Source organism: Dermacentor albipictus, chromosome 1, assembly GCF_038994185.2.
Source record: "Dermacentor albipictus isolate Rhodes 1998 colony chromosome 1, USDA_Dalb.pri_finalv2, whole genome shotgun sequence".
NCBI classification, from domain to species: domain Eukaryota; kingdom Metazoa; phylum Arthropoda; class Arachnida; order Ixodida; family Ixodidae; genus Dermacentor; species Dermacentor albipictus.
The window spans coordinates 389,895,688-389,918,705 of NC_091821.1; the positions used below are offsets into that span (position 1 = coordinate 389,895,688).

The 23,018-nt window shown below is 48.3% G+C and overlaps 1 protein-coding gene across 1 annotated transcript in view; it reads right to left on the reverse strand.

The window, feature by feature from the left end:
* Positions 1-10,931: 10,931 nt before the first annotated feature.
* LOC135914097 (solute carrier organic anion transporter family member 74D-like) overlaps positions 10,932-23,018 on the reverse strand; it is a 35,505-nt gene continuing 23,418 nt past the window's right edge. Inside the window, exons 4-9 of the mRNA XM_065446856.2 lie at positions 22,740-22,913; positions 20,330-20,531; positions 16,450-16,582; positions 14,601-14,809; positions 13,382-13,446; positions 10,932-12,484 (exon numbers count right to left, since the gene is read on the reverse strand). Of these exons, the coding sequence (XP_065302928.2) occupies positions 12,039-12,484; positions 13,382-13,446; positions 14,601-14,809; positions 16,450-16,582; positions 20,330-20,531; positions 22,740-22,913 (1,229 nt within the window). The 3' untranslated portion in view covers positions 10,932-12,038. The remainder of the gene's footprint in view (positions 12,485-13,381; positions 13,447-14,600; positions 14,810-16,449; positions 16,583-20,329; positions 20,532-22,739; positions 22,914-23,018) is intronic.

The window sequence follows — 23,018 nt, forward strand, 5'->3', positions numbered from 1 at the left end:
GCGTTCGTGGGCTTCTGACGCATGGAAATCGAGCAAGCAGCGGCGTCCGCTTCGACACTCGGCCACTGGCGCACCGTAGGGCACCGCCGCGTCAGCGACAAGCCACCACTGTGATTGTTAAATTCACAGCATGCCTGAACCTTGCTGCAATCGATGTCGGTACCCTCGGCAACGCCATCCGCTCGGCGGCAGGACTCAACACAGTGGAACGCAGCGACACGTACTTCAAAATCCGCACCACACAAAACCTGGTGGCCGTTGACACCTATCGTCGATCTGCTGCCGACAAGCTCGCGGAACTCAAGAGCATCACTATCAACGATGCAGCTTACGAGACAAACACCTACGTGGCCGCTGATCCTATGAACGCACGCGGCGTCATACATGGAATACCCGCCTCGGTCTCCGACGGAGAGCTGCAGAGTATTGTGGAAGTGGAACAAGCGAAACTCCTGACAATCCGCCGAATAGGCACGTCCAACACCGTGATGGTGACGGTGGAAGGCCCACGTTTACCCAGATTTGCCCTTATTAATCGCGTTGTCCAGCGCCTCTACCCATTTCGACACAGAAGTTCGCTGTGCTCGCACTGCTTCACGCTCGGTCACGCCACCGACGTATGCCCAAATCGTTCGACGTATTGCATGTGCCATCAATGCAGTAGAACATTTCCCAGTGCGCAAAGCATACCTCCCCATGAGTGCTTCCCCTACTGCCATAATTGCGGCGGTGAACATTCGCCGACTTCGAAAGACTGCCCAGCAAGAAAAGCAGCGGACCGCGCGGCGCGTTCGCGGGCATCCAAGCACCGTTACCGGCGGATACGCAACACGAAGCCCTTCCAGTACACATCAGATTTCCCTGCATTGCCACCGGGGACACACCGTCCCCGTCAACAGGACACAAGAGTCACTATAAGTGACAAGACCCAAGACACCCCCATCGCTACTTCCAACCGGTTTTCCGTGCTTGGCCAGACGAGTCGCAGCCGGAGTCGCAGTCACAGCCGGAGTCGCAGTCGTAGCCGCAGCCGCAACCGCAGCCGAAGTCGCAGTGCCAACCAAACCATCACAAAAAAATCTCCAAATGGAAGCCCGCCGTCTAAGGCCGCCAAGCGATCTACCACTCCGGAGCCGAAACGTCCCAGAAATGACAAGAGCCAGCCAGCATCTGATAACGGTGAGCCAGTCCGTCCAAACCTACCTACTAATTCCTCACAATCCTCACCTAACACCTCACAGTCAACCAGTTCTATTTTACGGACTCCAGTCCTTCATTACTCGTACTCTCAAGCTCTTCAGCGCCCTATGACACCATCTACAACACCATCCCACATGCCGGACCAAACAAGCATGCAGCGCCTTGAACGAGCGGTCCAGGTTTTAACGACTAAACTAGACAGCCTCGCGAATGAAGTTGCAGTGATTCGCACAGTACAGGCTGAAATGCAATATCTAAAACAAGAAATTGCACGCACTGATGTCGTCGTTCAACAGCTAGTAGCCAACGCGCAAATATTCGCGCGTGCACAGACATCCACGCAGTCCAACGTCGATGAGCCCTCCGGCTCGGCAAATCTGTAATATGGCAGGCCCTAATCGACCTTTAGTAATATGGCAATGGAATTGCAGGAGCCTTCGAAGGAAGAAGGCTCTCTTACAACAATTCATCTGCCGAGAAGCGCAGAAACCAGATATCATTTTAATTCAAGAAGCTTGCGGACTTATATCATTACCGGGATATGAACACTTTACCCAAGGAAGTATTACTAAACGAGACAAAAGAGCTCCACAGGGTGTGACCGTTCCCATTACCACCGTAACATACGTGGCCAAACATATTCCAGCTATACAAATCGATACTGATTCCATAAACAATTCGACTCAGAAGCACGTTACTGTCCAATGCCGCTTCGGCAGCCGTGACGTTCTAATTAGCAATGCATACTGGGTCCCAAGGCTCGACTGTCCTTCTCTGAAATGGTTGGACACGTACACAAAGCTATAAGGACAAAGACATCATTATAGCTGGGGATTTCAATACACATAACATATCATGGGGCTACCAGCGCACAACGAAAGCAGGGCAGCGCCTCGAAAGAAAAATGCAAGATAACAAGTATACGTTTCTTAATGACACAACCAAGCCCACGCGCCAAGGAAACAGTGTCGAACCTGACTCTAACCCCGACTTAAGCTGGTACCGCGGAATCGGGAATGTAACTTGGGCGAATCTTCACGAAAGTCTTGGAAGTGACCATTACATCATTGAAGTTACTCTAAGCATTCCTCGCTCTAAGGCTCGCCTTGCTAACGCAGCGTCTAGAACACAACTTACTGACTGGCACCGATTCCGATCAGACCTAGACAGGGCCGACGAACAGCCGGACCTACATTCATGGGTGAAGTATATTAGCGAGACGAGGAAAAAATACACCAAAATGATTGCGCGTACTGCTGAAAACCCACACATAGACTCTCATCTGCTTAACTTATGGGATAAAAGACACAGGATAGTGCAGAATTGGAAGAAACATAAACAGAATCATAGCCTTCGCAAACTTATTGAGCAAATTACAGTAGAAGCACAAGAATACGCGCAAAAACTTTGCACCGAGAACTGGCCAGAAACATGTGACAAGCTCAACGGCCGCCTACATACTGCGAGAGTGTGGAATATCTTAAGATCACTTTTGGGCCAAGGAAAACCACGACACACCATGGACAAGATAATGATGAGCTCTGGCCAGACACGCGAAGAAATCACTGATGAAATTCGTCAGACGTTCTATCCCTTAGACCAAAATGCAGAACAACTTCCGGATTACCCAACTGAGTCACTCGAAGAGAGTACAACAGGCATAAACAGCCTGTTTACTTTAGCTGAGCTACATACGGCTCTATCTTCGCTGAAACGCAACACAACGCCTGGCAAAGATGGGATTACTTATAGTACACTTCGTAACTTACCCTCTTCTCAGTTAGAACAACTTTTAGAATACATCAACAATATTTGGGAATCCGGAATCCTTCCAGAGGAATGGAAAACGGCAATAATAATACCAATCCCGAAACCCGGCAAACCGGCCAACTGTATCACAAACCTACGTCCTATATCTTTAACGTCGTGTGTAAGCAAACTGATGGAACGCATGGCCCTTAACCGTCTCAACTGGCACTTAGAAAACAGCAGTGCTTTTCCTTACACAATGACAGGCTTTAGATCACATGTTAGCACTCAGGATACCATGCTTCGTATCTCGGAAGATGTGTATCAAAATCACAGTCTCGTACAAACCAGAGTAATCGCAGGTGTAGATATACACAAGGCGTTCGACCACGTGAAACACTCCGCTATCCTCAAGAACCTCTTGACCTTACGAACCGGCGCCCGCGTCTACAATTATATTAAAGATTTTCTTACCGGTCGCTCTATACAAATTCAAATCAATGGAGAGCTGTCAGCGCCATACCCTCTGAGTATAGGAGTCCCTCAAGGCTCAATCCTATCACCCACCCTTTTCAATATTGCTTTGCTCGATCTGCCTGCCCGGCTCTCTTCCATCGCACTACTCGAACACAATATTTATGCAGACGATATTACTATATGGTGTTGCAAGGGGTCCCTAGGTGAACAGGAGCACACCATCCAGTCAGGCTTAGATACCATTCACGAATACGTTAACGGTATTGGGCTTAAGTGTTCTCCAACAAAATCTGAGTACATAGTAGTAACTAATCAAACAGGCCGCCGCGCCGAAGAGCAGCGCCAAAGCATCAGTCTCCATATCGAACACAATGAAATACCGCGCCGATCTAACATCAAAATACTGGGCTTCATCCTTCAAGATGACGGTAGAGCTGAAGTATGGTTGGAAAAAACGATCCGACAACTAAACCAGATATACCACATGTTATCTAGAGTAACACGTAAACACAGAGGACTAAAGGAGCAAGAACTTCGAAGGATTATTGAAGCGCTTGTCTACTCCCGTGTGCTCTACCAACTTCCATATCAATCTCTCACTAAGACCCAGCACTCCAAATTAGAAACGGCGCTCCGCAAATATACGAGATTAGCATTAGGAGTACCCCGATTCGCTGCAAACGACCTTGTGGCCGCCACTGGGCTTTTCAACACACTTGATGAACGCATTACAATTTGCAGACAAGCGCAAATTCAAAGGCTTCAAACGTCCCCACAAGGGCGCAAACTGCTCGAACATCAAGGATACCAGACAGGTGCCCTACCGCCTTTTCCACCGTTGTATTCACCACCATGGGACTCACTACCCAGATTCACGGTCCTACCCATACCACAACATATGCAGCCGCACAAACACGAAGCTCGCCGCTCCCAGTTAGTCAAACGAATAAATAGAGAAAACCCACTACCAGACACTACGTATTGTTATACGGACGCTAGTCACTCGGAGGGTAGATGTCTAACTGCAGTAGTCGGCCCTGACTACGAGCTTGTTAACGCACACATAGGAGTCCCCGACCCGTCCGACGCAGAGGCTCTTGCTATTCTCGAAGCAGTCACCCGGCCTCATCATCCTACCCAACGCATCTTAATTTGCACCGATAGCCAAGATGCATGCCGCATGTTTCGCGACAACTTGCTACCTGAGCATATACACAGCCTACTTCAATGTCACTTGGATTCACACCCTTCGCTCTGTGTTACCTTGCAGTGGATACCTGGGCACCAAGGCATGGGGGGGAACTCCCGAGCTCATGAGCTCACCCGCGTAGTTAGTTTTCCGGGTCCCCCATGCCTATGGCCATCCGAATTTAACCCAAGGGAACACAGAAAGACTTTGCACAAGGTGCGCACATCACTTTTAAAACAACTTCGCGCCAATGCCGTCACCTTTATTACTCCCCCTGCTAACCTCTCGCGAGAAGACAGCGTTATTCTCCGAAGACTTCAAACAAACTCAATAGTGACTCCTCTTTTCCGTCACTATATTCAAGGCCTACCTGGGCCACCGAAATGCCCGAACTGCATGGAATATCCGTCCCTAGAGCATTGTCTATGGCATTGCCCTCACACTCAACCCAAACTGCAGTCAGCCCTCTCTAACATTCCCACTAACATCAAGCCACGGTCATGGACGGACTGGCTCACTCCACCACCCCATGCAACTAACATTCTCCTGCCGGTGCTTATCCAGCACGTCAGAGACATGTTGGGTGAGGACTGGTAGCTGACCGACCAGGGTTGAGCGCCGGACGCTGGCGCAAAAATAAAAGTTTTCTCTCTCTCTCTCTCTCGTGGCTCAGTTGTAGCGCCTCCGTCTCACACTCCGGAGACCCTGGTTCGATTCCCCCCCCAGCCCATCTTGCAAGTTGTTTTTTATTCATGAAGTGCCTGCTGGGATTTATCGCTCACGGCCAACGCCACCGACACCAACGCCGACGAAACCGGCTTTTCTGCGACACGAGCTCCTTAACGCTATCGCGTTAAAACGTTTTTGCGTTTTACATGTATTTGAATAGGCCGTGGTCACAGTTGGGCCCGAGCTAACGCTTCCTCTTAACAACGGAGCTGTTCTAAGTCGAACCTTCGCCATCTGGTATCACGCTGAGGGGCAGGGGCAGAGCGCCTGCCGGGGGAGGGGGAGGAGAGGGGTATAGGAGCAGGAGTTTCGCCGGCGCGCGCCCTTTCGCCTTATGGATTCCGTTGGCCACGAGCAGCAACGAAAGCTGGCACGAGAGCGGCAGCGCCGACGTCGCGCAAATCCCGAGCGGAGGGAAGCGGAGGGAAGCCACTACCGCCGAGGATCCAGAACGGGAAGCGCAAGCCAAGCGTCGGTGGAGGCAAGCCAACCCCCCCCCCCTCCTTCGCTTTCAAGAGATGGCAACCCAAACCAAGCGCCAGCACAGGCAACCCCCAACTTCGAGAGTAGGAGGCCGAACAGAGACGTCGACGCAAAGAGGTTCCTCCCACGGAGTGTTCCGATGAATTGTGGGCCTGCAGCGTTGTCAAGCTGTCGAAATGACAGCTTTTTTCCGCACGCCCCTTCGGGTCATTACACTGTACTGATGCAAAAATAAGCGTCATTGCCATTAGAAAATTTTAGGATAGGGGTCCCAATAGTTTGGGGACCCAAAGAGCTTTGCGGGTGTTAAAGTTGGGGCACCCAGGAGTGAAGAGCTTTAGAATAGGACTTTTGCACTACTTTGCGCACTACTTTGCCCCGTAGTGGCGCTGACAGCGCCACTACGGCGTCAAAGAAAAGGTATTAGAAATAATTAAATATGCCATTTTAGGAGAGAATAGTAATTTTCACTTTTGTATTTTCGCGTTTAATTACAATTTAGAGGTTATTTTGTAAGCAGCAAACAATTAGTTGCGCTTAGTTTTGAGTAATTAACTTTTCGTGCCTTCACCAGCCAAGCTAAGCCGTGTTAGGCCTATGAGCCATAATATCCACAATCGAATTCGGAATCAGCGGTGTCTAATGAATCAATCTTCATAACACACGCTAGCTGAGAGAAAGCGATAACCGCAGTCACTTCTCCTAGCTTGCGAACTTCACGCGTTACCACGAATCGAACCCAGCTTGGTGCTAGGTTAGAGCCGTCGCTTCAATGGGTGCCGCCACGTTTGTTTACGCAAATCTTTTGGGACAGCTTTTGGGGCTCCCGCTAAATCAGCGAAATTGCATGCCCGACGCAAAACCCAAACGCAGTTTGCGTCTCGCGCATGCGCAGTGGCTTCGACGCTATTTCTTTGGGGCCCCAAAATGTTTGCGGCACCTATTCTAAAACTTTCTATTTTCATTGTCAAGAGATAATTCCTCGACCATGAGTGAGGCCACAGCTGCAAGGTGTGTGATAGACTGGGGTTTGATCACAACCTCGTGCAAACACACAGTGTGCGCAATCCGGAACCGAAGCTCGAATCTATAGCAAAACGACGACGAGACAACGAGATGAAAATCGCGTTAAACAGGAGTTTAAACTTGTGAACACAACCACCAGCTTCGCTGTTTTGACAGCTTTCACTGTGTGCAACTGAATTTACTATTTTTATCCATGTTAATGTTACCAGTATCAGTTGCAGTGCGCGCTTGCTTTTGAACGCCAACTAACAGACGCACATGCCGGCGGGGCGGTAGCTTCGTGGCGTGTGAAACTATGAATGTTTAGATGCTGTATAGTTAAGCGCTCGGGGGAAGGATAGAGGCACTCCGTGTCTATACAACAGACGTTGACCCGTCGCTCAATGCGCAGCCAAAACCAACTGTGATAAAACTCGTTTGCGCTGATCACAGTTGAATTCACTTTATACAAAAGAAAGACGGACGAAGGGTCGGACGGATGAAAGTTGAGGGTGAAAAAGTTGCCACACGTTTGATTTGTCGGCGAGAAGCATCGCACTGCGTTAAATCCCCGAGAACATGGGTGGTTCGCGTAAAACGTAAGAAAGACAAGTGCTGCTGCTGCATATGTAAATTTGGAACTATGTCGTATGCAGTCGCAAGGGACGCGAGGGTCCGCGCCTATGTAGGCAATATTTTCGTCCAAGCGACAGTGCCACGACAACTGTTTTTGCGAGTTAAACAAGCAGCAGCGTCTACTTAGCTTCCGCACATTATTGGTAATCGAAGTTACTAGCTCCACTTCAAAATAAATAAATAAATAAATAAATAAACTCCGTTCTTTTGCCTGGAATTTGGAGTTATAAACCTTGAATTTGACTGGATGGAGTTATGTCTGTAAGAGAGACACGTGCACTACCACAATGTCTTTCAACGACACTTTAAAATTAAGGTAATTAGTAAAAGTATTGTGTCCCTTTGTTCTCTTTATTTTCAGTGAATGTCGCTAAAAGTTCTGTTAAATTTGTTTTGCAGCAATATAATTTTTACGGGCCTATCCCCTTTACGAGAAATGGTTGGCAGCAGATGGCCACCGTCAATATTCCAGCAAAAGTAGCGTATGCATTTTTCTTGTGCTCGCTTTTTTATATCGCAATAAAACATTCCGCGAAGTTTTATAAAATCTCATCATAATTTTCTTCGCACGATGAGTTGTCATGGCCTCAGTCAAGGAGTATCGATGCTCCGTGATATTAAAACACTGGTAATGGAAGCTTTGATGTATGCATCATATGGATATAAATCATAATCATAAGACTATTTTTATGCCCACAGTACGACGAAGGCCTCTCCCAGCAATTTCGAATTACCCCTGCCTTGTTCTAGCTCGCTCCAAATTGTGCCTGCGCGTTTTCTTATTTCCGCTGAGCGCCTAATTATCGGATGTCCTCGACTGCGCTTCCTTTCCCTAGGCACCCATTCTGCAACTAATAATATCTGCTCTACGCAATACATGGCCTGCCCAGCTCCATTTTTTTTCTTCTAATGTCACCTAGAATATCGCCTACACTGCTACCTTCCTATGTTATATCGTTAGGTCTAACTTTGTTTTTGTTTTTTTCCAACGCTCTTGCACGGTCCTTAAGTCCTTGTCAAGCTTCTTTGTTAACTTCCAAGTTTTCTTTCATATGCTAGTACCGGTTCAATAAAATTGTTGTACACTTTCCTTTTCAACGATAGGGGCAATCTATCGTTGATGGCTATCGGTCATTATGTGGCAATACCTTTCACATGCGCTCCAACCCATTTTTATTCTGTAAACGTTCTTACGATCAGAGTCCCATGTAAGTGATTGACCTACATAAACGTGTTCTTGCACAAATTTTATAGGCTGACAGCCAATCACGAATTCTTGGTCTGTGGCTAGGCTATTGAATACATTTGTCTTCTGTATATCAATCTGTAGTCCTACTGTTACACTTTCTCGGCTAAGCCACCGTGCACGTAAGACAAAGCATCCTAAAATTTCCAGTGGTTATTATAAGCGCTTGCTCAGTCGCAACAATTTATTTCGTTGAATTTCTTTAAAGAAGCAAAATCGAGAAACTGTCTACATAGGTTTACCACTAGGGTCATCTGTCGGAAGTGAAAATAACCAACCCCGTGCAGGCATAGCTTCCGAGATTAACACGGCAGTGCTGTGTCGAGAATCTTTGAGGACATGTAATTCATAGGCTGGTTTGGTGTGGAGGCCGCGTTCCATCACGGCATGCCGCCACCGCTCCTCCGCTGCATATTGATCGAAGAGAGAGATTCCTTAGCTTCATCGTGTGCGAATTATTACGGCTATTTTAATTGCAATACTCACGCAATCGGTCTTAAAACCGCGTACGGTTCTTCGCAGGCAGGTCCGTGCGGTCAGAGAAATCCGGGGACCTTTTCTTCAAGTGTCTCGTTTCTAAATGTAACTTTGCCTAACCTATGGGGACTTTGTCCTGGGGAATCTTGCTCCTAAATGGCTCTTTGGCTACATACTACGGAAAATGACGTGCTTTGCTCCATTTACCTACCACTTACACTTCCGCCAAAACGGAATCATCGCGGTTGTTACAGAGTTCGTAATGGCGAAGCGAAAATTTCTTGCCATCCGCGGCCGGCCCGCGTCCCTGGGGCGCTCGTAAAGTCAGGTTTGCTGCTTCGCAGTGCCAGGGCCGTCAGCGACGGGAGGAGTACGTGGATGGATGGATGGGGAAAACGTGTCACAAGGCACGCATTGTGTATGAGCCACCCTGCCATGAACTGCAGTAGAACCTGAAAAGGAATATTTTACGCTAAAACGAATTCGTTCTATCAATGTGTCAATATTCATTGGTCTGCGGCAGCTAGAGCAGCGTCCACCTAAGCCCCTACCCCCGTTCAGAATTAGTACAGAAAGCTCAGAATTATGTACCAACCAGGCCCAAATGAAGTTTTACTGAAATTCCCTACCCCCCCCCCCCCGAGCTTCGCGCCGGATTGCTTCGCTCCCCTTCGCAGCAACCCTGCGTGTGTCAGGCCTGGTGGTGAAGCATAGCTAAACTACTACAGAGGTATATATATATACAAAAAAACTGTTGAACACGCGAAGGGCCCCCCAACCACGAGCGCAGTAATATGACTGCTTCGCCATAATGTACTTTCCCTTAGTATACGGAAATAAGACGTAGACCATGCGAGCATATGAGCATGCCCCCCCCCCCCCCCCCCCCGGTGCCTCAGCTCCCCTATGGTGCCTGGTCAACTCGCCTACGGTGCTTGGACGGCCGTTTCCGTCACCTGGGTATCGGGGGAGGACCGAGTGTTTATAAACCGCTGTTGTGCGGCTGCTCAGGACACTCTCACTCAAGCAGTCATGTTAGACTGATGTACTTTCTCAAGCAGTCATGTTAGACTGATATAAATACTGTAAGTATACCCATATTCCTCCTTCTCGATGAGAAGCAGTCCTTCACTTCATCAACGTCCTCAGCGTGGATAAGTTGGACGACGGCATGGGCCAGCTACCTTCAAATTCATGCCCGACACCAATCTTGACAACGGATCACGAGCGATGGGATTAAACCCCCAATCATAACAAGGTGACGGTCAAACGGCATTAAACCATTTGAAGGTAGCGCTACTTGTTATCGTCTTTTCTCGTTCACTTTGTTTCATCTGCGCTCACTACAATAGTATAATGAACTATACCTTGGCAGGCTTTCCTGCTATGCGTGTGTATTTAAAAAAAAAGTAGATATGAGCATGCCGCCCCCCCCCTCCCCTCCTCAGGCGTCATAAAATGTGGGATGACCGACAGGCGCACATGATGTGCACAACCCACATCCTGATAGCAACTGATTCTCTAAAATATTGAGTACAGCTCCACCGGCATCGTGCTGGAATGCAATGCATAGAAAATGGATTTGAGGAATGGTACAGTGCACACATTCGTTAACGAGTAATGGAATTAATCGTTAACTTGTTGAATACTTGCCTTCGCGTCTTGCGTTTCTATGTCAAACTCGTTCTGCGTAGCCCTGTGCAGCAAGTTTCGAAGGCAACTCCAGCGATGTAACGAGGGAAGACGAGCACTTGTTTGATTTAATAGAACTGAATAATGAATCACGACACCAACGATAGTAAAACATCTTTTTTTTTTTAGCAAACATTCCTGTATACGGTTCCAACCGATATGTCTCGTTTTGTGACCCAGAACGTTGCAATTAAGGCACATGAAAATGCATAAGGCTATTTTGTACCTAAGGTACTCTAAGCTAAGTGAGGCACATTACTACAGATGCATACTGTTCTGGCACAGGGACAGTGCATACAAATGCCACGCACGTAATTTCAAATACCGTCGAAATACTCTTAACTCAAATCGCTGCATTGGCAGAAATGAATGAAGGCAACTGAGATGGTGGACTTAAACGGTCTCTGGTTTCACGCGCTATACTGCGCGCACAAACTCCATAGTCTGTGTTCGCTGTGCACGATATGCGTAAACATGTCACACAAAATAAAATAGCCTGCCAGCAGACGCTTGAGGTGGTTTCAGTAGTATCTTGAGTGTGAACATACGACGTACACATATAACTTATTTGGCTTACCTCACACGTGAAGTGTGACATCAATCAAGCACACAGCCTTAAAGCAACACTCGCAGAAAAGACATGTTGGGCTCGTAGCACCACAGAATACCGTGTGCTCTCCGACTTGCAAGTAGCACGAGCAGCGTTAGCCACTTAAAGCACAAGGCACAATACAGACTGCGCAAACAAGGCACGCGAGCACAGGATCCCGCCCTAACGGCGTTTCCTGTCATGGTGGCAAGGCCGGCATTTCTGTGCACAATTGAATGACCAGTCAACAGCTTTCGTCCAGAAGGCCCCGCTGGATTGGGCTCTAGAATAATTTGTCATGGAAGCTCAAAAGCGAGCCCCGAGTAAATGGCACATAAGTTACAAGCAGGCGCAGTGCGCAACCCAGAAACGGATCTGAGACGTTTCTGCTGAACCAAACAGCCTCGAGGCTGTACGGAGCCGCACGCTGGACACAACACACAAGGCCAGCGCTCGCGGCCTGGTCAGTTCGTTCATGTAGAGCTCCACTGGTCCCTTTCACTGGCAAATGTGTGCGCGTCCCGGCATCGCCGAATACATCCTTGATTACGGCACGAGATAGTTATTTAGCACACCGACGTTTGCTCTTTTGATTCCTGCTTACAGCCCCCGCACGATGTCTGTCGGTCTTCCGCACTCAGGAGGTCTTCGTCCTCCTTTTCTCCACCCCCTGCTTCCACTTCTTCACCTTTCATTTCACTCTTTGTCTTCTGCAAGTCGACTAGGGCCACGCCCTCGGAACCGTCCACGACCACGGCGGGAATTTTTTCTCGCTGCGAAGCCGGAACCACCGCGTCCGAGTAGAAGCCGGACATGCGCCCGCTGTGGTACACGAGGCCCACCTCGAAGACTACAGCAACGAGCAATATGGCGACTGATAAGAAGTGGTAGGCGTTGCGCAGCCGGTCCGTGTCGTAGAGCCAGCAGACACCCGGCGCGCCGCACTTGTCCTCCCACACGAGGCAAGCAGAGTCGAAGACAGCCCCGTAGAGTATCGGGTACGGAATATAAGCTGCAAAGAGGTTACGGGAAAGTGGCGTTGGCGTTGCCGGAAAGCCAAGACATGCCGGTAACGCCGCGCATTTCACCACCTTAATAAGCCCATCTAATCGCTTCCACTAGGATTCTCTCTGTTGCAGCTAAACCAGCTACTATTTATCTTTACTTCGTTTTTAAGAGCAAGACACTGTTCACGAGGTTGGCTCGCATGATTTTGACTTATAGAACAATCATGACTGTTAAACAGTAAATCGTTTTCCGTCTTTACAAAAAAATCGAAATCATTGCTTTTATTCTAAAGGCAGCATGTCACGCGATTACCCTCTTTCTTTAAAACTCGAAACATTTCTATTCGTATGACGTAAAACGGCACCTATGTGCGTAGCATGCCTACCGCATTGCCCTTGGTCATGATGCACGGTTGAGCGCGCGCACTGGGTCACGAAAGATGTGTGTCACCGACCAAGCTTCATGCATAATTCATGCTTTGTTAAACGTTTAAGAACTATTAGCTACCACTGTCGCGCTGCTATTAACTGTCTGTAAAGTTACAGGGATCTCGTCAAGCTCATCCGTTTCTCATGTACGAAATACAGATATAAAAATTAATTGAAATGAAAAAGAAAATTATTCTTATGTACACTGCAGTGAAATTATTCTGAGACTGTCAACTAACAACGCAATGTGAAGCCTATTTCAATTATTTGTAACTGTCTGCTAACACTAAAGAGCTACTGGCAAGAAAATGGAGCTGTTCTCATTGCAGGACATTCAGCTTTACGTGGGCCGTTTGTGTCACTGACTCGAAGTGAATCAAGCAAAAGCAAGGAATTGCCTCTCTTGATCTAAAAGCATCACCGCTGTGCCAGGAACAGAATTCTCGAGCACAGATAACGGGCGTGACACTTACTAAAGATGCTGCTCAAGCCTTCTTGAACGCCCAGCGCCATGGCCTTCTCCTCGCGAGAAATGCACCTGCAACGGTAGTACATGTGCATCGATCCTATAGGTAGGCGCGTCGAAAGCAGCGACGCAAACAACATTCTCGCCAGGTCACAGCCCAAAACAGTCCATTTGCTTCATTATGTAAGGGTGAAAACGATCAATTGCTCGGGTTTTGTCCTTTTTTTTACGTTTTGGTTATTCCTAAACGTCGTTCTCATTAATTTTGAACTATAGCTTTCATCTACCGCCTGCGATGATGAGTCAACGGTCAGAGTGAGAAAAGGGAAAACAATGTTCTGACAGAGTACCAAAATTCAACATTGTGCATTGCCTAGAATACAACCTTGCTGGATCCAGGTGGCCCGTTGATAAGCTCTTCGGTATGTCTTTAAATAAGCAGCGGCAAATGATCACCCTTGTAGTAAAACGTGTGCGAGGCACTAGACTTGGCGAAAATCATTACAGTAAGTTTACCAGGATAATTTACTGGTCATATTGGGTATCTACGTCACTGAAACGACATTAAAATGTAGCTCACGATCCAATAGGGCAAACGTTTCTTTAAGTTCCCTAAAATCTCGCAATATTTACAGACTTTCCCACTAAGCTACAAGCGTCGCTCTCTGCTGCCAGTCATCCCGTTTGTCCGACCGTGAGGTTTCCGCCTGGTCTGTCCGTCCAACCCGACGACACTCGCTTCTCGTCTAAAGACAGAATTGCTACGTAGACATGTTCCTTGCCCCCCAGAAAGCCTAAAGATGCAGAGTGGCAGATGCACAACGTTGTGTTCAAACATACAGTGTGTTGTGGTTATTAGCAAAAAATACGTTAGGCGCAGACGGCATGTACTGACAGACTTCCCAGCCACGACAGTTCGAAAGGCGTGCTGCCCAAAGTACGAGCAGAGTCAAATTTTGCCGCGAGACTTTGTTCACTGTCACAGAATCGCTATGTGGCGGTAAGAACGAAGCCGCGGTTTCTCAATTTTGATGGACGAACCATGCACGCAAAGACGCAAAGTGTTCTCTCGAACGGCGAGGACAAAAACATGCGATCTAGCAGGGAAATTCGAGCGATAATGAAGCGTACAGTAAGCGTGAATTCTGCTTTCCCAGGTAATGTCATATTAAAAAATGCAGGTCAGAGAATAACGTACACGCTACATGCCTCGTGTGCCCGCTTACCTGAGCCCGACGATCGTGTGTCCCACGGTTGTAGTGCGGACGATGAAGCCGACTAAAGACGACAACGCAATGAACGCCAGCACATTCCCGCACGTGCCACCGGTGCACAATCCCAAGTACGGCATCCATTGGTCGGCTTCCTGGTGTTCCTGCTGTAAAGGTGGCCTTGGAAAGCACGAGCATTCGTCGAGGGTCACCTCACCTGGCTCCTGCGGAAAAAGAGCGATAAGGAGCCACTGGAAAACTGCGGCCCCGATTAGCCTCTTCTGCTTTCTCAATGCAATACCTGCTCGGCAATTAAAACTTCGAAGGAACTGTTGCTGTTGCGTAGGCGTAAAGTATGGGACATTGGGCCAATACATCTATCCTAAATTTATTAACTAGCAGAAAATAGAAGGGAAAAAAAGGTTAAACAAATCATTAACAGTAGAAAAAAAAGTTGATGAAACACCACCAAGTCTGACGACAAACCCAAAGCCTGACAAAAAGAAATTAACAGTAGCGCCTAGGTACAAAAGGCAAACACACTACACGCGCCTTGCCCAAATGATTAAAGAAGGGCAACAATTCTCAGATTTCAGCGACTCGCTAATTCCCTCAGTTCAAGTTTTCTGAACAGCAGTAATGAGCATCCAACTCCTGGATGCGTTTGGAGACTCGCACGTGATATTTAAAATGACCGCACCGCTCTTTCTGGTACTATACTAGAAAACATCAATAGAACTGTAGTGGCCCCGAAAAAGACAACTCTTAAATGCTGTACACCCCGTACGGCTTTTGTCCCAAAACAACGCATATGCCATAATATTTTCAGTAAGGAACTACACGACAATTCGCAAACTAAAGCTTGCAGCTTCGTACCAGTTTATAACGAAACATAAGCCGCGGGGCAAAAGCCATCTGTAACGGAAGGCCGGGCAACGCATAGAAAAATTGGAGGACGCTTAAGCTTCGCCTTCAAGAGTGGAACGCGACAGCGTTCCCGTCGACCCGCCACGGGGTGTAAGACAATGCGCTACGGCGCAGCGATCACTTACGAGGCGCCCCGCATCGGACGCGGTGAGCGTCGAGCAACGCAGTGTTCGGCGCGGCAACGAAATGTGCGCCTGAGCAAACGGAACGAAACAAAAAACTCGGTGTCTCGGAGGAGGAAACGATCTACGCCAGCCGAACGTCGTGATCGGCACAGGCAGAGAGATAGATAGATAGTAATCTAAAGAAAGGAACGGCACTTGAGTCTGCAACCCGTGTGGCAGAACGGCGAAGCGTCGTCAGGGGAGAGGGAGTCGGGGCCGCGACGCGCCTGGCCGGTCCGCGCACAGCCCCAATGCGCGCGTGGCGCGCCACCTGTCGGGGCAGCGCCGTACATTGAGAGAAGGGGGTCTTCTGTGTTTGCCGCAAGATGGCTCTGCGTGTGCAGTAAGCACAGAAGAAATGTTGCGGAAACGTACTGCGCTACTCATGTAAATGCGACTTCTGTAAGTTACATGCTCATAATTACCGATATACACCGCAGTATAACTTTCTACGGCACGTTTCTAAGGCAACACCACATTCACTAGAAGCGCTTTTGTACTTCTTCGAAGCATCGTGGCTGAGTGGTAGCGTCTCCGTCTCACACTCCGGAGACCCTGGTTTGATTCCCACCCAGCCCATCTTCGAAGTTGCTTTTTATTTATGAAGTGCCTGCCGTGATTTATCGCTCACGGTCAACGCCGCGGACGCCGACAACACCGGCTTTTCTGCGACACGAGCTCCTTAACGCTATCGCGTTAAAACAGTGCGCTGATTACAGCTTCCGCTGCTCGAAACGCAGCACGCGGGAGGAGTACAAAGATTCGACACTCACTGCTGTAGATATCTTGGTGCAGCCCGCGTGGCAAGGCGAGAAGAAAACCTTTTGATTAACAGGGTCGCATACAGGCTGGAAGTGCCTGGTGATGCAACTGCAGTTCTGGCTACAAGCCGTCTGTATTGACGACCTGAAAGAAGGAGAAACAAAGACAGGCACCTTAAACGCCAGCGCTCCAGTGAGTGAATGAACGGGTGCATTGGAGCTGGTACCGCAAAAAATATTGGCGCGACGATTACGCGTGTGTAACGCGAATGTTTAAGCGTTACCTGCTATGTGGGCACGGTGTATAGGCGTGCGCTAAGCGTTTTCCCTTCCGATCTCGAACTCCGCAAATCGCTTGGAGGTCTGAAGGCCCTGTTTCCTCCATGGCAATTAGTCGTAAAGAATGTTTTACAGTGTTCTGGTTTTAATTATACGTTCCTCTCCGATGCTTGAGTGCTCACCGGCTATCTAATTGTTTGTTACTTGATTATTTCTAATAATTATTTTTAAAGCGTCTTTTCCCAGCTCGTTCTTCAGTTTCGGGCCGTCCATTGCCGTCCGCAGTGCAGGCTTTGGCAGGGTGCCAGATGGTGTTTCCTTTGGTGGAAGCGCCCGCGGCTGAAGAACGAGCTAAGGAACGGCACCTAAAAATATATATATATATATATTTTTTTTTTCGCAGATGCATGCCAATCTGATAACTGATACACAAAAGAGCGAAGCTGTATTTGTGACTTCTGACAGCCTTCGGAAGTACTATACTCAAGTACAACTTTCTGTGCCAATGATGAAAACTAGCTATACGGGGGTTAAACGCGTACAAGTGATCGCGCTCTTAAAAAACGTCCCACGTTGCCATCCACATTAGCTTAAGATGGGGAAGAAAAAACATTACCGTTTCATTTACAACAGCAACAGAAGACAAAATCCATTACTGAGTGTTAAATGTGACTTATTTTCTGTTTTTCTATTCCGTGTTTGGCCAAATGCGAAGCCGCCGCACGTACAAGCTACGCTGACTTCAACAGTTCCTCCTGGAAACAAAAAGCACTGTCTGACGATGCCGGACTACTTGGAACAGTAACCCATGTACGGAATCTCCACTCATCTAGCTTTCCGTGCTATGGGAGTCGCCGACGCCCAGGTCACACCGCCCACGAAAGCTGCGTTGCTCTAACAATGCGCCGTCTTCTGCCGCAACTGCAGCTGTACAAACTCCTGGGTAACCTCCGATGTGCAACCGGTGAAACGCGACGTGAGAAACAAATATTAATGATTGATGTGTTAGAAAACTGCCCAAACCAGTTGTTTTCTATCGTGTGCGATATACGCAAAGTAACCTTTGTAAGTACTCATAGTTACGTTTCAAAACATAAAAACGTTTGTTTTTGTCTTCCCTTCCTGTGTGCGTTGCCTTTTTGTTCCGCTAGTCTTCCTCATCAGCAAAGCAAGACTTTGGGACTCCGACGCAGGTTGCGTTGCTGGCTGTTTGATACCTAGCCTGCCGCCGCACGATGGCCTTGAACGCCACACGAAATCTGCGGAACTTGCCCTTAACAACTTCACTCTAAATAGCTCCACTTCCTGCGCTACATCCTACACTCTTGCTGGGGTGCGATCATAGAGTTTCTCACTACATTACCTAGAGGGAAATCTGGCGCTGCTGCGCTGTGGTATGCATGGGAATGCCGGTATATTGTGGATTCGGATTGGCATCGTTCTCGTAGAGACAGGACACCTTGAGGACGCGCTTGGCAAGTACCGTTCCATCTGTCACAATGATTCATTTTCTACTAGAACAGCACGTGAAAAGCTGTTTTAGTTTTATTATTACGCGAAAACATGTTTTGTTTAACTATGAGAACTTGTTATGGTGTGTATGACTACATGTTACGTAAAGAGTATCAGCGGGCCGCTAAAGTTGGAGGACAGACGACAAGGTTCGCGCTCGCTTTGAAACAGTTCGTCGTCTGTTCTTGCTTTTCTTCGCTTGGTCAAGCATCGTGGGTGAGTAAAGATGTAATATGCGTGAATGGAAACATTTCATGAAGATTTTACTTTGAGAACGCGTTATTTGCGTAGCCATATCCACGTTTTAGACGAAGCCTCTTACAACACCAGCCAACACGAGCCTCGCAGACACATATACCGTCATTCCCATGACGGCACGGTGCCCTCTTAAGAAACTCCCATAGACGGTGGCGCCAGATTACCCTCTAGGTGTTATAGTGAGAAACTCTATGGGTGCGATAGGAGATCGTTGTTCGGCGCGTTCGTTCGGTTACCGGCGCGCGCGATTGGCCGACTCCGCGCCGACGTCGCCAGCCGCGGGGCGCAGGCACGTTTTTGGTGACGTCAAAATGACGACACGCTCCTGTCAATCATCGTGCAACCGCGCTCGTCGTCTGCTAGGCGCCGAACCCGACGGGAGTTGGGAAGTTTCGTGCGATCATACGCTCGTTACGAGACCGGCTTCGCATGGCGCGTCTGGTGGATTGGATTGGATCCAACCGGCGGCTGCGGAATGGCACGTTCGGATCTAATCCATAGTTTAATTCGAGAAAATGGTGAGGTTGTTGCGCTGGCGTTGCTCGAGGAGCAAGGAGAGCGGGTGGCGGTGCGAAGCGCGTTTGAAGAAATGGCAAAAAGCGAATTCGGGCGTCGCTTTCGTTTCTTGAAACAAAAAGTGCGTTGGTTGTGCAGCGAAACTGGCCCCGTCATCGGTGCCAGCGAGGCACTGGAATGTTGTTGCTGCCTCTTGAAAAGTGCGCCCCTGTTCCCGTCGTTTCTTTTTTCTTCTCGTTGTGCGCGACACCACCTAGCGACGACGCAGAGAAACTAATATAAGTAGCCACACATACTACTATTTGAAAACGTGTTTAAGCTTGAGAATAAAAAAAAAATTTTGAGACAAAGATTTCATTCATTTGGAAGACGAGAAACATTTCGCTTTGTAGTGTACTGTCTGCAAACAGACGACAAACGAGGGAAGTAAACTTCCGGGGAGTTCACCGCTTGCCGATTGGCTGCTCTCTCCGCCCCGTTCTCAGAAATTTTGCATACTGCCACTTTGTGACGTTGCAGCTTGCAACCGAACAGGAAGCGTACCGAACAAAGATCTCCGATCGCGCCCCTGGAGACTGATTAGGCATACCTTGAGCGACGCATATACCTGCCGTAACACTGCTGTTTTATTTTACGCGTTATAGCCCACTTCCTAGATGCGTCAGAGAGCCCAGTAAAACACCCTTTCTAAAGCGAAGAACTAATGTTCCAGTGGTTTGGCATAGTTATCCGCTTCCATTGCAGCAACCTATCAGGCCGTTTCCATCAAGTCACGTGCGGAGTTTAAGGAATTTCACTCAGCTCAGCGTGTAGCGCAATTATTATAGCCACCACCCCATACTAGTATAACTCATCTGGATGCCGCAAACGAACGCAAGCCGTTTGCGATTTGCACTATTGTCCTGCTGCACCACCAATTGGTCGAACTGACTAAAGGAAGTATAAGTAAGCGTACATATACTATAATTAACGCAAGGTGTTCTAGGCAAGGACAAACTGCTTTGAAGTACATGGTTTCCAACTATGTGGGCATCTATAGAGGGAGTTACCGCGGCGACGATAAATTCTGCTTCTGGAAAAGAAAATTTGGCTTTGCTGACATTTCTGTCCACGTGGGTTGGTAAGTGCGCAGTTTAGCGAAGGCGTAGTCGGCGTTGCGAATGACCTCGGTCGACGCCGATCCGCGTCCTTAGAAACATGCTGAACATCTAGGAATGACAGGTCCAACCCACCAGCGCGAAAAAACGTGAATTTCGTCTCAATTCCGTCCTCGCTGGCGTCTGCCATTGTTTCGTGCGGAATAGCGCTGTTTACCGTTTTTCATTACCCGTGGCCGGAGACGGTGCTGACGGTGCCAGCAAGCCGGATGGCTTCGCAGCCTATGAAGGCGCAGGCTACGAGACAGGCCATCTTGACCACGTCGCAGAGCGTCGTGTACAGCGTCACAAGGCGAGGCCTGGGCCTGCAGACGTGCAGCGCCAGGCCGCCTATGCCCAGTCCCAGCACGTTGGTTACCATTAGTACGGGACCTGCAGAACACCCCGGGAAGCTGCGATAAGGGACAGTGGAAGAACACTGCCCGCAGGGCGGTCGTATGCCATGATGTGATCGATACTCACGTATATGAAGCACTATACTTGCTGTACTCTATATATCGCTGATATACCCAGCCAAGCGGTGTCGCCCCGTAGGAACACTACTGCCTTTCCAGTGTTAGCAAAGGTTCCTACTGGTTCTCACACTATGGCAGAATGTGCGTAAATACCGAGCGCTTCAACATTATTTCATTTTTTATTTTTTTTTACCAGCGTTGGGCTGCTGAGCACGAGGTCGCGGGATCGAATCCCGGCCATGGCGGCCGCATTTCGATGGGGGCGAAATGCGAAAACACCCGTGTGCTTAGATTTAGGTGCACGTTAAAGAACCCCGGGTGGTCAAAATTTCCGGAGTCCTCCACTACGGCGTGCCTCATAATCAGAAAGTGATTTTGGCACGTAAAACCCCATAATTTTTTACATTTTTTTGCCAGCGCGTGCTTTCCACAGTATAATTTTACTGATATCGCAACTCATCGTCTATTTGTGTCATCTAGTGCAGAAATATCAATGTAATTCACCATGGTGGCCACTATGTTGGCAGCTTCAATTTCCCGGGCTTTCCAGGTTTTCCCTGACTTTTTATGAAAATTGCCTCGCACTCGTCCATACCACACTAAACCGACTGCACCCCAGCAGAATATCAGCTGAAACAAACTTTCTTGCGCCCTGGCCACATCCATCGATGACCCAGAAAGCTCTACAGGCGGTACTGCAGTTTTTGAGGAACACCGGCCTCAATGACCGGTTGTAGTATGCTGCTGTGTGTCCTGCTGTGTGCGCGCAGTGCTCAATCTCTCTGCCTCTTTTCCTCTTTCAATTCTGCCTTTCCCTTAACCCCAGGGCACCATAGAAAACCGCATGCTCGTGTGGTTGACTTGCCTGCCTCGCCTCTCTCTTTTTATTTCTCTCTCTCCCTCACAGTCCATGACACTCGATGTTCAGGCGCAAGGAAAAAAATTGTGGCTTATAGCTTGCCAAGTTACTGTGCCACGATAATAATTTCAACAACTGCTACTAGTAAACTGCAAGTCAGCCGGAATGCACTGTCATATTTGATCGAATCATGTTTGTCATGTTCTTCCGACCACCCAGCCAGGCTCATACACCTGAAACCAGTAAACTACATCATTACTAGGCAGATTCTGAAGGTTCAGTTGAAAACTTCGCTTCCTTCTGGCATACAACTAGCTTCTCCAGAACCACTGTAAGTGCCAATTTCTTTGATTCAAAGCAACTAGAGTGAAAATCCTTTTTTCTCCTGAGTTTTTTGGAACAGACATATTCCTTAAAAATTACAGTTTCCCCTGACGTTATACACCCAGCTATTTCCACAGACCAAACAACCAACATGTCTCCAGACGTAGCGGCCAGATGTGTACGAGCGCGTGGGCAGGTAACACTGGTATGAAGGCGGACATATAATTCTTTTTTTCACCACGTGATAGTACCGACGTCATGCACAATGCAGCACAGCGACTTGTGCCTATTTTAAGTAGCACGTGTAGTATGTATGACAGATGGGCCATATATAATGAAGCAGAAATGACTTTTGAAACTAAATTTTAAATAGGGCTGGTTTCGCGACCGCGTTTTCACCTTTCGTCTGGGCTTCTGTGCAACGCATCTTATCCAACAAGAAACCTGCATTCTTTGAGCAGCGACTAAGGTAGCAAGCCTGACAGCACGAAGTACATTTTATTGAATCGACTTTCCAAAGTTTGTTTATCAAGTGGGAGCGCCACCTCACTAGATAACAATATGTAGAAAGCGTAGACATCATCTTATCCAAGGGATATTAGCACAGCACTCACAGGTAAGACTGTTTAGGTGGTACTACAACACAGCGTCAAGCTTCCAACAAGAACAAGTAACTTACTTTCACTATAATGCCTCGCATATTCACAGTGCAAGCAGGTAACATTTCCGTCCACTTCCTTTTCGTTCCAACATCTCTCAAAACGCACCTCCGTATGAGGATAGGAAGAAAAATGCTCGCTGAAGTTAGCTATCGTCTAAAATTAATCTTTTCCCAGTCAGTCAAAAGTAAAATTTACGCGCAGCCTTCAGATATGGTATAAGTTAAACGCCACACGGTGTGCCCACCTGTGCGGCCGGAACATCAGTGCGTGATCAGCTTACCGATGAGAAAGCTGGCCTGGGAGGCGGACGTCCTGAATTGGACCTCGACGTACTTGGAGCTCATCATGGAGTGGCCCAAGGTCGCGTTGCTCGCCAGTAGCCAGTACACGAGCCGGAACACGTAGGCCGGGTTCCTGAACAACGACCTCAGCGACCGCCAGAAGCTACTCTCTCCTGCGGAATCCGCACGTGTGAGCACAGGGTGAGCACAGTTGATTCATTCAAACGATGTTCTACACAAACAGTATGCAGGTCGCCAGCTGCTACAAGCCGATTGAT